The sequence below is a fragment of the Manacus candei genome, unplaced genomic scaffold, assembly GCF_025592945.1.
Source record: "Manacus candei isolate 608988 ecotype Guabito, Panama unplaced genomic scaffold, ASM2559294v1 h1tg000023l, whole genome shotgun sequence".
Classification (NCBI taxonomy): Eukaryota; Metazoa; Chordata; class Aves; order Passeriformes; family Pipridae; genus Manacus; species Manacus candei.
In genome coordinates, this window is record NW_026138071.1 from 24,294,685 (window position 1) to 24,310,253 (window position 15,569).

General features: G+C 41.6%; 1 protein-coding gene across 4 annotated transcripts in view; it reads right to left on the reverse strand.

Annotated features, from left to right (window-relative positions):
* Positions 1–15,569, reverse strand: part of SPAG16 (sperm associated antigen 16) — a 377,720-nt gene that overhangs the window by 110,565 nt on the left and 251,586 nt on the right. For all 4 annotated transcript variants that reach the window (XM_051786775.1, XM_051786772.1, XM_051786773.1 and 1 more), the window contains exon 14: positions 15,268–15,333. In XM_051786775.1, the coding sequence (XP_051642735.1) occupies positions 15,268–15,333 (66 nt within the window). The remainder of the gene's footprint in view (positions 1–15,267; positions 15,334–15,569) is intronic.

Below are 15,569 nucleotides of genomic sequence, written 5' to 3' on the forward strand. Positions count from 1 at the left end.
AATTCCAAACTGGGAGCTTGGGACACGCACGATCCAGTGAGATATCTCTGTTCCTTAGGTCATGACCTATCCTGCCAGTAAAGAGAAGAGGAGCTGAGTGCGTGTGCAGAAAGATCCCTCCATTCCCCAGAGTAAATACCTTGTTTCTGGACCAACTCTCCACACCTCCCCATCCTCTCTTTTCACTTTCTTCTGCAAAGATTATGTCTGTCACCACCAACGGTCCACTAAGGAAATCACCAGTAACCCTTATACCCATTATTTCATATAGTCTAATGTAACTTGGGCATATTCTTGCATTTACTCCTGATTTTTTTCTATCCATAGAGGCATTTTAACAAATACCTTCGCGGGGGATGGTGTGTGTTTTGGTTTGGTTTCAAACTTGTCTTGTATGTGTCTTCAAACCTGTTTTGTATGTATCCACTGCACTTTAGTTCAATAAATGCTGCTTAATTACAGTGTTGGTAGCTCAGCAATTTTGACCTAGATCAATGGAGAGCCCACCCGGGTAAGACTGCACATAATCTACTCAGGGTAGTTACAGAAGACACTCCAGTGGGTGCTCTGTGACTCCTCCTTTTGTCATCAACAGTTGTGCCCATGGATTTTCAATATGACATTTCTCTCTTAAGTAACAGCACAGTCCAGCTAATAGATCATAACAGCCCTGAGAATCTTCCCTGGAACAGATATTATGCAAACATTGATCAGAGACAGTCCCTGCTCCAAAGTGACTGCAACTGCAGCACTGGCTCTGACCTTCTCACTGGCTCCAACTGGGGATCGTTACTAGTGGCATAATTATGAGGAAAACAATCTGATTTATTACAGGGCCTTCCTTCTATTAATTAATCTTGCTGCAGTAGCTGGCACACCATAAGAGAATACCCATACCCCACGCTCTTTCAATCCTGCCATCCTATTGTCTGCCATGTTTATTTTCTCCCCTTTTTACTACACATCCCTAAGGTAAACAAACCTCCCCTCCTGCAGGATTTTCCACAATCCAGTCATTTGTAGGTTCCAGGTACACTGGACCATCCTAACTGATAATTTAGGCTCTCTTTCACAAGGGGATTTGTGGCCTCACCAGAAAGGATGAGCCCCCTGGCCCTTGCAGGTACTGCTTGAACAGATGCAGTGCTGGAGAACCTGGGCCTGGGAGCACCATCCCAGTGTGACAGGTACTGTGTAAACAAGCTAGAGAAGATCGTCCTGCTCCAAAGGGCTCACACACTGTCTTACTGGCACAGATTAATCAGCTCTTGCTGTCAAAAGTCTGCAGGCTTTTTAACAATTTCCTCTGGGATGCCTGGTATAAACAAACTGCGTAAAATGCAACACCCAGCAGCACAGTTTGCCTGATTTCTGTGAAAAGACAGCACACCACACATGCCAACAGATGTAAGGAAACAGGGTTCTGGTGGCAACATCTCAACATGTGCAGACAGGTATTTGATGAGCCTCAACATACTCTGTCCACAGGCTTATTACTAAATGCATTAATTATTACTGATCCCAAGGCAGCTGCTACACTAAAAACATCCCATAATGATTTTGTTAGTGAGCTGGCTATTACACTTCACCACTTCTTTGCTTAATGCCAGCTCTATTCCATACTTTATCTAAGTCAAGTGAGCTGGAGATGTGGGATAACAACTTCTCAATAGGAAGAAAAAAACCAGGAATGTAACCAAGCTGAAAGATTATTTGGAGCTACATGCCATTCAAAGAAAATGAAAAGGATAAGTCATATGTTAAATGAATTCATTTCCATCTGGCCATGGGCCATTTTCAAAAGCTTTAAGGCAGAATCACTTTGAATTCTCCTATGAGCTTTTGGCTTTTTCAACCTTGTTAGTTATTCTTCTAGTTATTCATGGAAGAGCCCTCTGCCTTGGTCATGGTTTTCTTATTCTTGTTTCTTGCCACACTCTTTTTTATGATGTCTTTTTGATGCCATATTTTACTGAACAGCAGGGTGGACCATAAGGGCTTGACTGATTTCCTACATGCAAAAGGAGGAGACAATGAGCTGCAAGGAGAGTATGTGCAGAAGCAGATTCCTGTTGTACCGATTTCCATTTACACCACATTTGCTGCAGCTGCAGCCCGGCTCCATTACCTCCTCTAATCACAGAGCTTGTAGAACGATTCCATAAAACTGGTCAGACTTGCTGCCTAGTCTATAGAATCAACTCGGTACTGTTTTGTGTGTGCACACTGAAGTAATTAAAGAATTTATACAAGGATTCAATTAGTTTGCATTCACTGCTGGCTCTGTTCCAGGCTCTACTTAAAGGACTTTGCAAGTCCTTTAATTGCCTTCACAGTTCCACCCTCCACTCTTTACCTTCCTGCCAACTTAATGAACATCTTCATACTCCAGAAGATCTCCCATTAAAATGGGCATGCTCAGATCCATATACATCACAATCCCAGTCTTAACTGGCACTTGCAAACAAAACAAGTAATTGTAAGATGGGGTATTAACAGATTTATATAATTTCTGGGAAGTTTTAAAAATCCCCTTTCCTTCTTCCCTTTTTTTTAAATATACATTTTTTCTTCTGAATATTAATAATGATGAATAGTGGGACTAATCATCAGGTATGCTTTAGGTATGTATTCCCTGAAAACTGCTGTTTCACACCAGCAAGAAGGATAAAAATCTGGATAATTATGTCCCTTGCTTATAAACACCCCTCTGGATTTATTGTTGAAAGATCAATAATACATGAACCACATCAATTTGCTTTATCTAATTTGGACTGCAGTAAACTCCTCCCAGGAGTATCCTCTTCAAAGTTTATTTCTGAAGGCAGGTCAGTGGTTGTTTCATCACCTTGTGCAAATATTTTTTAAAAGGCAAAATAGTGAGTGAACAGCAATTAATTTTCACTATGACAAGTTCTGATTTGTGAGTCCTTTGTTTTCAAAACAGCTGGAGCCATATGAAGTGTATTTTAAGGGACTCTTTTGATGACTACACTGACATTTTCATCAACCCCAGCAGCAAAAGATCCAAGTTCTAGGCCCCTTGCCAGCTAGAAAGAAGCTTGATAATTATTTCCCCTTTCCATTACTATTGGGAATCTGGTTGACCTCTGGCTGATGAGCTTGTTACTGGTCTCACCAGTCTTGTTGCCAGTAAAAGGAGTTTGTTCTGTGTACACAAAGCTGGTGGAACCTCCTCACCATTAAGTGCCAGCAGACAAACTGGCCACATGAGGAACAGCTTCAGCTGCCTCAAACTGAGAAACTCCAATAATCTGAATTTCTAAGGTGCTCCCTGTGGGACACATCCTATAACACTTAACTGTACCCCCATTTTATATGCGTTATAGGGAGTATTTTTAAGAGGAGTCACTACCTCCCACATTTACAGCCTGAAGCCCATCAGAAACCTGGAAAGAGTTATTACTTCAGGCCTTGTTGTAATGCAAAAACCAAATAACACTCAGAAAAAATACCAGGGGGCACACAGGCAAGGCAGACGGAGTCCCATTCCTATGCCAGCCCGTCCCACAGGGCAGAATTGGGCTTTCTGAGCAGCAGTGAACAAGGGCAGAGGGATCCCATGACAATCCAAGCAGAGGCGGGTGAATGTGCTGTGGTGGTTACATGGAAAAAGATTTTAATGTCCAATTAAGCCAAATGAATTATGCAAAATATGATAAAGATGGAGGAAAAATGCAGATGCAGTCCATTATTAGACTAATGACTAATCAATCACCACCCATTTTTGAAATATCATGCTTAAATCATCCCAGCTTCAAATGAAAATAGCATCTTCTTAGAAAGCCATGGAATTACTTAGCCTGGCAAAAATACAGAGCTACACTGATTACCACTTTGAAAGTGCAGTGGTCTATTTTTAATAATTATTTTCATCAAGAGTGGGGGAAAGGGGTGATTAAGGGTAATTAACAGGCAAGGCCAGTGTTTTCCCATCTGCTTTCTTCCTAGCTTTGTCCTTTTATAGTTTCGACTTCTGCAGTGTGATCAAAGTTGCAAAGAACCATTTATGTTTCAAAGCAACTGAACTCCCAGAGCTCAAGCAACTGGGATCTGGTCCTCACTCCCAGGGGCATTTTTTTGCAGCTTTGAACAGAAACAAACTGGTGAGACACCAGCTCTTCTGGGGCCAAAGAGAATCCAAGACATTGATGCAGAAAGAATCATGTCAGAGCTTCACTGGTGGTTCCTACAGAAGAGTCCTCCAACTGTATTAGCAGTTGTCAATGAACAGCTCCTGATTTTGCACTCAGTAGAACTGGTACAACTTGCCCTAAAACGGTGGCTATTGTTGCTGTACAACAATGACTAACGTTGTGATGACTAATCTGTTGCAATCCCCTGATATTATGGTTCAGTGCACAGGTTTTGACAGTGTACTGACTGTGTATGCTCTGGGCAAAAGCACCCTCCTCCTCCCATCCAGCTCTGTGAGCATTTGTACAAACAGGCAGAACAGTATCTCTTATGAAAAAACATTGCAGATTCAAAACAAGAAGAATCTGTTCCAAGCTCTCTCTTAATCCCATTTACACAGCAGTATCAGCACTTGCCCCACTAGCTCAAAGGAGACACCTTGGAATAATGCATGTTTTATGCCTGGGGGAAGCAGGGATCACTCTTATCCCAGCTCCAAATCTTGCTGGCTCTTTTTCCTTCAGGCACCCCAGCAGCTGCAGTTCATAATGAACATGGTAAGCCAAAACAGCCTTTACAAAGATACTGGAGGATTGTGTCAACACTTTCCTCTTTCACTTGATGCTGCTGCAAAGAACACAGACAGATGAATCACCCACTGTAATGAAGGTGAAAGAACGTGAGACCACCAGAAGTGCTGTAAAAAGGTAGTGTTTATCCCAATTAGCCACTCTAAATGATGGTCTCAGATTAAACACTTATCAATTACTGCTGCACACGCTGGGTCCTGACCAGGGTCAGCTGTAACACGAGGACTGCCTGCAGGTCCTTGGCAGCGTGCAGCAAGTCCTGCTGGGAAACACAAAGGAGGGAGACACACACGGGGAAGTGCTGACTGAGGGCGAGTGCTGTTAATGCAAACAACCAAACAGAGCACAGAGATCAACCAGACAGGCCCCAGGAGAGGTTTCAAGCAGAAGAGAAATTTATTTCAGGAGAGTAGAGGCACTGAGATGCCTCTTTATCATGATCAGTGACCAAAGGTCTATTTCTTTCAGAAAGTGAGGAGAAGCAGATACATTGGGAAGTGGAAAACGTGTGGATGAGATGCCTATGCTGATAAATAAACAGGTATGGGGGCCTTCACATACCCCAAAATTTTAAGATATCAAGACAGAATTTTTTTATGTCTTATCCTTTTTTTCTCAGTGGTCATTTTGATCAAGATGAAGAGTATCCTAAAACAATATTATTTCAAGGTTATTAATTTTATCCTTTTGGATCACATGGAGACTCAAAAATACCACCCTTGTGTCCTCCAAAGGAGAAGCTCCATCAAAAGTAATCCATAGAAATAGCAAAACTTTGTTGCAGGAGAATTTCCAGCTTTACTAACTTTCAAAAATAATTGTGGATCATGGGTCTCTTGTTTCTGTACATGCTCTCTGCAGGTTTTCCTCTTGCTGTGTGAAAACGGAGGGAATCTCTCTTCCCTTTGTCACATCAAGTAGCAGGAAGTGCTGGTGGTGTGTTTGAGGAGCACAACACATGCCAGGTTTGCAGAAACCATTGCATAAATTTACATATGAAAGCACTGCACTCCCTGCAGAGTTACTGCTCCCCGTAGTTGACATTGCACTTGAAACAGGGCTGCAAAGGGAGCAATAGCTTTTGCAGAGAGGTTTAAAATAATCAATTTTGTTTTCTCCTTTCTAACCATCAAAGAAGTGTCTTTGAATTCTGGGAGCGGTGCAATGAGAGGAGATGAATGATAATTGCCATTCCTGGCTTTTCTCTGTATTTTTGAGAGATACCATGACTAAAGTAAAGTTAGGTGCCATCATTACCTGATTAGACACTCCTGAGAGCAATAAGCATAACAAATTCCTGGGCTATGCCACATTCGTGCACAGGGATTTTATCATCATTCAGTTCCTTATAGTCTAAACAAGTACATTTGGAAAAACTGGATAGTATTCACCGCAGTAATGTTAAAATACAGATGTAATATATGCTTTCCTAAATTCATAAATTAGAATTAGTGGCAAGAGATCTATTGCTGAAACATAAAACTGTTCATTTTAAAAAGCAGAACATCTAAGTCACTGAAAGAAAATGAGTGTCAGTAAAGTACATGTGCTTTTTTTTAACGAGAAGCTACCAAAGGAACATGGTGAAATCATGGAATCATTAAGGTTGAAATAGTCCTCTAAGATCATCGAGTCCAACATAATATTTGGCTCTTTATCTTGTCTTTGGGTGTTTATTAAGGGAAACTAAATGCATAAAGAAGAAATATCAACAATATATAAAATGTATTCACAGAAGCTTGCCCAATTCTGAACTCCAATAAGTGTATGAATCTTTCTCACAGTTTTAATGTATTCCAGGTGAAAGAATGATCAGTTCAACAAATCTCATCTCAATATTTCAAGAACTACTTCACAAAAAGCCAGCTAAATATCAGTGGTGGGTTGACCCTGGCTGGGTGCCAGGTATCCCCCAAAACCACCCTATGATTCCCTTCCTCAGCTAGACAGGGCAGAGAAAAATACAACAAAAGACATATGGGTCAAGATAAGGACAGGGAGAGATCACTCACCAACCACTGTCACAGGTAAAGCAGACTAGGGGAAAAAAATACATTTAATTTGTGTAGGAAAACAGAAGAAAGGTTTACAGGCTCAAAACAACCAGGTGGGAAGTGGGCAGTGGGGGCAAACAGGGTGAGCTCTGTGTACATGGGACAGCCACTGCTCCACCCCCTACCCCCTTGAGCCCTCACAGGCCCCATAAGCCCTCACATCCCTTACCTCCCTCACAGCTCTCAGAGACATCACAGTGACCATAACACCCTCACAGCCCAGAGCCCTCACAGAGCCCAGAGCCCTCCCGAGAAGATTAGAAGAATGGTTGACGGGCTCAGTACAACCAGGTGGGAAGTGGGGTAGGGGGAGAAACAGGGCAAGCTCTGCATAGGTGGGACAGCCACTGCTCCATCACCTACCCCTTGAGCCTTAGTCAGCCTCTGGGCCATACTGAAATGGCAGCAGCTGTCATGACCTGACCCAAAATAGCAGACTGACTGCATGTCCCCACCCAAAATGGCAAAGAGACCACATGTCCTAACTCAAAATGGCAGAGTAACAGCATATCCTGACCCAAAATGGCAGAGCAACCGAACGTCCTGACCCGAAATGGCAGCGTGACTGCACATCCTGCCCCAAAATGGCGGAGCGAGAGAATGTCCTGACCCAAAATGGCAGAATGACTGCACGTCCTGTCCCAAAATGGCGGAGCGAGAGAATGTCCTGACCCAAAATGGCAGAGTGACTGCACGTCCTGCCCCAAAATGGCGGAGCGAGAGTATGTCCTGACCCAAAATGGCAGTGGCAGCATGTCCTGACCCAGAAGTGTGGAGTGAGAGAATGTCCTGACCCAAAATGGCAGAGTGACTGCATGTCCTCACCCAAAATGGCGGAGTGACCAAACGTCTTGACCCAAAATGGCGGAGTGACTGCACATCCTGCCCCAAAATGGCGGAGCGAGAGAATGTCCTGACCCAAAATGGCAGAGTGACTGCACGTCCTCACCTAAAATGGCGGAGTGACCAAATGTCCTGACTCAAAATGGCGGAGCGACCGCATATCCTGCCTCAGAATTGCAAAGTGACTGCATGGGCTGTCCCAAAATGGTGGACCAACCGCATGGCAAACCTTGCCACTCAAACCCAAACCAATATTATCTGCATTCCCATTTCTGATGGACTTCAGCTGTGCATTCTCAATTATTTTCAGACTAAATCAATCTGATATTCAAATACCTTCTAACAGTGATATTTATTCGACTACAGATTAATTGCATTTTCATAACAGAGAGGGCTTTCCAAAGTTGGCCCTACTTTCACACTTGCATAAATTCATTTTAAATCCAACTTGGTATTCTATAAAGCCATGTACTGCACAACCATGGATACAGCATTGTTTCAAGCACCCTGCTTCCCTTTGGACATGATTTGATAAGCAGTAGATGTTCAAGAGTCCTCTTAGCAAACTCAAATCACTGGTTTAGTTTACTAAACCCATTTCTCTAGCCCAAATTTAGTTTAAGCCCTTGTGAAGAGTCAACTTTGCACAGATATGCTGTGTGTTGGAAGAGCTGTTCAGTCTGTTCCTAACAAATGCAAACCCACACTGATAGCATCTATTTTAACAGGTGACCTGGCTAAGGAGCCCCCACCGACACCTGACCACAGCAAACTGGGAGTGCTGGGCGAGCCGGAGGTGAGCAGAGTCAGCACGAGCAGCCACGTCTGAAGCCCTGGCCTCACACCTCAGGGCCAAGGGTCTGCAGTGGTTTCCATTCCTGGCAGTGATGACAACAGTAGTGCAGGCAAAAGCCTCACAATTAGTCAAAAAAAATGACCATCACATGAGAGAGTCACAGGGTAGAGGGTGGGCATGCTGTGCTGATTTCTCATGTGTTTTAGGACACAATTTCCCATGAAATATCACAAATAGAGGCAGGTTTGACTGTACTGCATGAGGGAAGTTGAATTTAAAAGAATCTAGTTGGATCTTTGTATTCTGATTTTGTTTGTTTTGCAAAAAGATGAGTTGAAAAAACAGCTGTTAAAATAAAAAATGAATTATGCAGGGGCCTGGACCCACAGTGTACATCTGCCACAGCAAAGGCTGGCGTGCGGGGCCAGGAGATGCAATTTAAAAAAAATCCTTATTCCTTAGGATACACAAATTAATTCTCCTCTAAGAAAGAAGGACAAAGTTTTCCACAGTACTAGCAGCTGTGCATGCTAAACAGTGCTTGCTTCATGTACTGTATACACAAAGGGTCACATTCACTGCAGAACACAGAATTAAGCAAACAAAATCACATTAAAGGAGATAATCTCTTTTTCTTTCAGTTTGGAGCAAATGGACATTACAATATGTCTCTATTTGTAAATATAAATTCTGAAAACAGAAAATACTGTACGGTCAGTTATTATCAGGTTCTGTTGAAGATCTTTCAAGAGCCAATCTGACCTAAAACGTACAGGTTTTTTAAAGTTACCGAAACCCAGATTACAGCAAAGCTAGTTAAAAATGATGCATTTTCTCTTCTTGGGCTTCACAGAGTTGTTTGAGATCCAAATGTATGCTCACTACCTCAAAATTTTATCATGAAGAGCTGAGACAAAGCTTCATCATACGCAAATATTTAAACAAGAGCGAAATCTGATTAAAAGCTTCAATTAGAAAAGTTAAATATTTCATTTACTGCTGGTTCAAAACAAATGAATGGGACAGCATGATGGCAGACACCTGCCCTGCTTCCTACCCCACATTGCTCATCTACACCATCATCCTGTGGTTCACTGCTGAGGCTCACAAGTCTCAGTGACCATGACTAGGGACTTTCAGCTATCATACTCCCAAGGAAAAGCATCTATCCCTTGGTTATTTCACTTTATTATCGAGTCCAGGTGCGAGCAGGCACCACATTAACCTGGGGATTGTCTTGCATTCACAGCGCTGAGACCAGGTAGAACTACTGGGATCCAGCAAAGGGTGTGTCCTGCAAAGAGGGGACCAAAAGCACTGACCAGGTGGGAATGTGCTGCCTCTTACAGAACATGAGGCCTTAGGTAACACCTTATCTGCAGGCAGGCAGATATCCATCCTGGAATGCCAGAGAAGTCATGTCTTTACAACTATCATTACGGGGAGAAAGCACACTCCTTTTCATAGAATCACAGACTGGTTTGGGTTGGAAGGGACTTTAAAGCTCGTCCAGTTCCAACCCCTTGCCATGGGCAGGGACACCTTCCACTAGATCAGGTTGCTCCAAGCCTCATCCAACCTGGCCTTGAACACTTCCAGGGATGGGGCAGCCACAGCCTCTCTGGGCAACTGTGCCAGGGCCTCACCACCCTCACAGGGAAGAATTTTTTCATTCTATCCAATCTAAACCTACTCTCTTTCAGTTTGAAGCCTGTCACTGCAGCTCTTGTAAATAGTCTTCCTTCATGTTTCTTGTCAGTTCCCTTCAGGTACTGAATTTCTTGAGGGGTGCTGAATTAATTTCTTGATGGATTTGAAATAGTTTCCTAGGACCTATGAGTAGGAAGAAAACCAGAAGAAGGTCTTCTAAAATCTAAGCTTCCCCGCATTTGTTTGGGTGAATGTTACAAGATACTTTGTGATTTACTGAAATTACCTGCATGGTGACAAGAAGAAGCACCAGATGGGATTCCCTGGGTTTAAAAAAAATTAAAAATCAACCTGTGGTAAATGAAAGAAAGATATAAACCCTGAGGCTGGAGGAGAGAGCTGCTGTGGCAGAATGAACTGATCCCACATCTCATAATGCACAGAGTTGAATGCATAAAACAAAAGAAGGTGGATTTTCTTGAGTTGTGGTTATTTTCAGAGTCAGTAAACTTGATAGGATCGGGTTTAAAGTATCTGAAGAGATTTATATTTATACATAATACATTTATATACTTGATAGAGAATAGAAAGACTGGTTAATTCCATGTTTTCAAAGGCAGTTTGGGCCTTGATTAAGCAAACTGCAAGACTAACAGATTTTTTAATGATTTTTCCCCAGAAGAAACTGTAACTGGGAATTTGATCCAAAAATAACCCAGGAAGACAAAACAAACAGACAGTGAAGGAACTGCATTTTGTCTAATTTCGAAGTGCAGAGGTAAACTCCAGCAGCAGTTACTGCATTTACTGACACCAAAGGTTTCTCAGTCATCTGCTGCACGGGATTTTTCTCTGACACTGACTTATCAAGGTGTGTGACACCTATTACCAAGTTTTTCTTTGCAAATGATCTCTGATAAGAAACCTGAAATGGTGATGGGAAACCGAATGATACAAACGAGGTGTGACATTTAAAAATCAGGCTTGGGTTTTTTTTCAGTTCCATCGAAGGACCTTTGCTGCGAGACTGTCTCTCTTCTCAAGGACATGGGGATACAGCACCCTGGGAGAGCCAGCCCTTACAAACCAGTGCATCATGGATTTCCTGGGCCTTCTGAACAGTCAGATGAGTCCCAACATTTTGGAGCTTCCTCAAGGAAAGAGATGGAGGAATATTTTTACTTCTAAACACGTTCTTATTTATCCAGCCTTCTGCATTAAGACCGACATCAGAGTTGGAGAGCAAAAATATTTAAAGTGATCAGAATAAAGATGGATCTACCAGTTTCTTCTAGAGTGATTTGAGAACATGGTATCTGGTCTACACATAATGTGTAAAGCAGGCACAGACTATAGGGCTCCGTGAGTAACACTGGCATCAGAGGGGACGGGAAGTGATTTAACAGGATGCCTGGCCAAGGGAAGGGAGTATTCCAGGAAACTTGCTTCCAAAGATAGGGAATAACATGACTATTTCAGAGAATGGATGTGGAAGGGGATTCAAGCATAGTTTTCTGAGTGTTTCACTATTACCAGAAAGAGCTTTTTGCCAACAAGTGAAATGAGGGCATTTTGACACAGATTTTGTTCTTTGCCATGACAGAGAGAAGGAATAGATTTATTTTTTTTACTTCTAACAATGTTCAATGGCCTGAAAGTGGTTAAATAATGATAATAAAATCTGTATTTAAAATGTAATTCAGTTCTGTAATTATATTTCTTATGCATGGAGACAGAAATAAACTAGAGGAAGAACCTATTAGCTCTTTTGCATGTATAATTGAACACGTTTGATATTACTTGGTAACCTTTGTAAGCAACTGGCTTTGAGTTTATGCAAAGAGGTGAACACCTTGCATACATAAATAACAATCAGAGCAGATAGGTTTTTGATTTTGTATTCTGTTCTTTTCTTGTTTGTGTCTGTTAGATGCAGTCAGACATCCCTGGCTTTATCTGGCTATCCATAGAAACATCTGAAAGATCTGACTTTTGCATCATTTGGGTGCAGTAATGAATAAGAACTGACATCAAATATCAATATTATTGGCCCAGCTAAATGGTAGCTGACATCCAACCGGACTGCTCAAGAGGTAAACAAAATTGAAATTTTGTTTTTGTTTAAAAACTGTCTGACATTATTTGCCCTTCAGTAAATCAATGGAAGAACGACCTAAATGCTGTTTGCATTTTGGCTTGGGGAGGTAAAATCGGGCCATTGCTATCAAGCATCTTTTTTTTATAGTCTTTTAGGTTTTCCTAAGATAATCTGTAATTTCAAAAATACTTCTTTTGTTTTAAAGAAACTTGGTGATCTCTGTAATGGTTCCTAAACCTGCAGACATCATACAAACACAGCATGGCAGATACAGGTGAATGATAATTATACTCTTATTTGAACACAAACACATATACACACACATAAGGGAGCAAAAATGATTCAACCAAGCATCTATTGTCTTTATACTTCATTGGCACAGGGGTTTACCTTTGCATAGGATGTACAGAGCTTGAGATGTATTTAGGCCATACCTCAGTGCAAAGGACACATCTGCAACATTTTTCTCCACAAAGTTATTGTGTTATGGAGACATGGGAGTAGAAGGCGTTTATTAACTTTTAGGTAATTTTAGTAACATTAACTTTTAGGAGGAAAAGTGCATTTTTCTATGTCCTGAATTCAAAAGCTATGTGGGTTTTGCTCACCTTTTTCTCAAGCATTCCACAGGCGGAGGACCAACCTTGAAAACTGCAGAATTTATACAGTGCTGAAAGTGTTATTTGTGAAGCCCTGACATAACAACAACTGCAGAAGTTTCTCTCAGGGCAATGGGACTCTGGAGAGCCCATGTCCCAGCAGGGCAGGCTCCAGCAAATGGGCACATTTCAGGGGCCAATCTGGCAGCTGTGTTCCACAGAGAAATGCCTAATTAGGGAATCTCAGCACTAATAAGAGTCCTGGCTGCAAATGTTGCCCACTTAACAAAAAACTATTAACTACAGTTCCATAAGCATGGTACAGTAAATAACTCAGATTTAATCAGTTTCACAGAGTTTAATGAGGATTTATTCAGTTTGTGTAAATGCATTATTCTTTTTTAGCTTCTTCCTTGTACAATACTCTTTCCCTAGAATATCCCTTAATATTTGGACACACTGCTTCCATGGCTTTCTGATCTAACTGGAAAATTTGTTCCTTGTTCTTGTGTAATTAGAATTTCATGTTCTTTCAGAACTCCTTTGGGCACCAAGCAGCCCGAGACACGATTGCCACAAGCCCACTGAAGTGACTGAGGAGCCCACTTAAACTGACCTATATCCCTGCAGAAAAAGGAGTGAATCCCTTGGGATCTTTCACCATTACAGCTCTGCACCCACAGAGCCCAACCCTATAGGCAAGACTTCTGATAAAGCACGGGATCTGCAGATCTGTGGCATTAGGATATTAAAAAAAGGCGAAAAAAACCCCTCTAGGTAGGATTTTGTCAGCAATCACTCTTCTCTTTTGCCTTTTCAGACTTCTTTGGCCAGGTATAACCACTAGGTTCGACACCTGTGTCCAAACAGTCCATGATCAGTGTCCAAAATATTTTCCATGCAAGTATTCTGGAAAATATGAATGTTTCTATAAAAACATGTCTTTCCTCACAAAGCATGCATCTTTTAACAAAAATGTCTCTCAGAATTAGAACCCTAATTAGCTTGCTTATGGTGGAATATTTTAATTTTTTGGTGGGCAAGCACTAGAGGGTAAGAAAACAGTTCTCTAGTGCTATATTTGGCTGCAATATAGCAATTGCTTCGCCAGCCTGACAGTGGGACAACTGTTACTTGTACAACTCAGGACCACTACTTAATTTTTCAATGGTTTTCCAGTACATGCAGTTAACTTATATAACTGCAATCACAACTTCTGAAATTATATTCCTCACTCAGTCTGATCAAAGCTGATCAAATGTTTCCATTTTTACTAATTCAACCATTGAGAATGTCAAGCAATTATTTTAGTCTAGAGTTTAATGCCAACTGTAATATCCTTTACCAAAATCACATGCTTATCTGGGAGATTATCAGCACACAGTCTTTCAGCTTCCTGTTAATCATTACAGGTCACATGAGAGCACCAGGCCCTTCGTAAATTAATACTCATATTAAAGACAGTGCTACAGTATCACTGTAATATTTCCCTCACAATTCTTGCTACTGTTCTACACTACAGTGTTTCAAAATACTGAGAGGCAGGTTGTGCCTGTCAAATGTAGATATATATTCACATGGCCAAGAAAGAATTAGGATGCCTTGGGAATTCCTATTCCCTCCCTGACATCAGCTTATCCCACTCCTTCTGCTCTGCCAGCCCCTGGGTTTTGCCCTCTAAACACATAAGGTTAGCATAGCAGTTGGTAAAGCAGCAGCTGATACTGAACAAGAGGAGAATATTCAGGATCTCCTACAGGAAAAAATAGTACCTTGCTCTGCTTGTAATGAAAGTGTCAGTGGGAGCACAGAGAGCAGGAACACCACTAAAATATTTTCCAGGAGAGATGGTCTCTGAGAGAAAAGGCTGAGTGGTAGCAGAAAGCAGCACATGCCTCGCCACTTCTACACCAGTTTTAAAGAGCACTGTGACCCAGAGAGCCAGAGGAATCATACATCACAAATGTTTTGATCATTTCAGAAAATTTCATATCTCCTCAAAGAACCATTTGGGAGAAATTCCTTCCCTTCCAAAGTTAATGGGCATACAGATGGCAGTGTGTCACCAATCCCAACCAAAATGGTTCTTTTTAGACAACAACTGTAAAATTAACCATCCAGGAAAAAAACCCAACAGCAAATGTCATTAAAGAAAGTAATTAAATGACCATGACAAGGGAGAATGGCTTAGATACCACACACTGATCAAAGGAGAAAGGAACATGACAAGGGAGAATGGCTTAGATACCACACACTGATCAAAGGAGAAAGGAGTAAGGAGGGGGCAGCTTTATTTGTACCAGTCCCTGGGTCTGACCTGCCTGGCAGGTGTGTGCCACTGAACCACCCTAGAAATCATTACTAATACTGAATTCAGCCACAGAGGGATCTGTTTCACCAAGGACATCACAGTATGTACCAGAGCAAGGAACATGATGATTAAAGAATAAAAAAAAGGAAACTGGTGTGCAGAACTCACCTTCATGTTGAATGTAGCATGATTGCAGGGATGCAGGTGACCATGGAATGTGTAAACACGGAGACCCTAGGAATGAAACAAAAAGAGAGCATTTATATAAGTTATAATGATATAAATTATTCTATATCCTTGTTGCAAACAGAAAGACCTTGATTTTATGGCTGTGTGCAAATCAAGACACGTCATGTGCTAAAAAAACCAGCTCCTGGTTGCTGGAAGAGGAACACATTTCTCACAATTAGTAAGGATATATCTCCTTCCTTCACATAATAGCCAGCAGAAAAGGTGCATTCAAATACCAC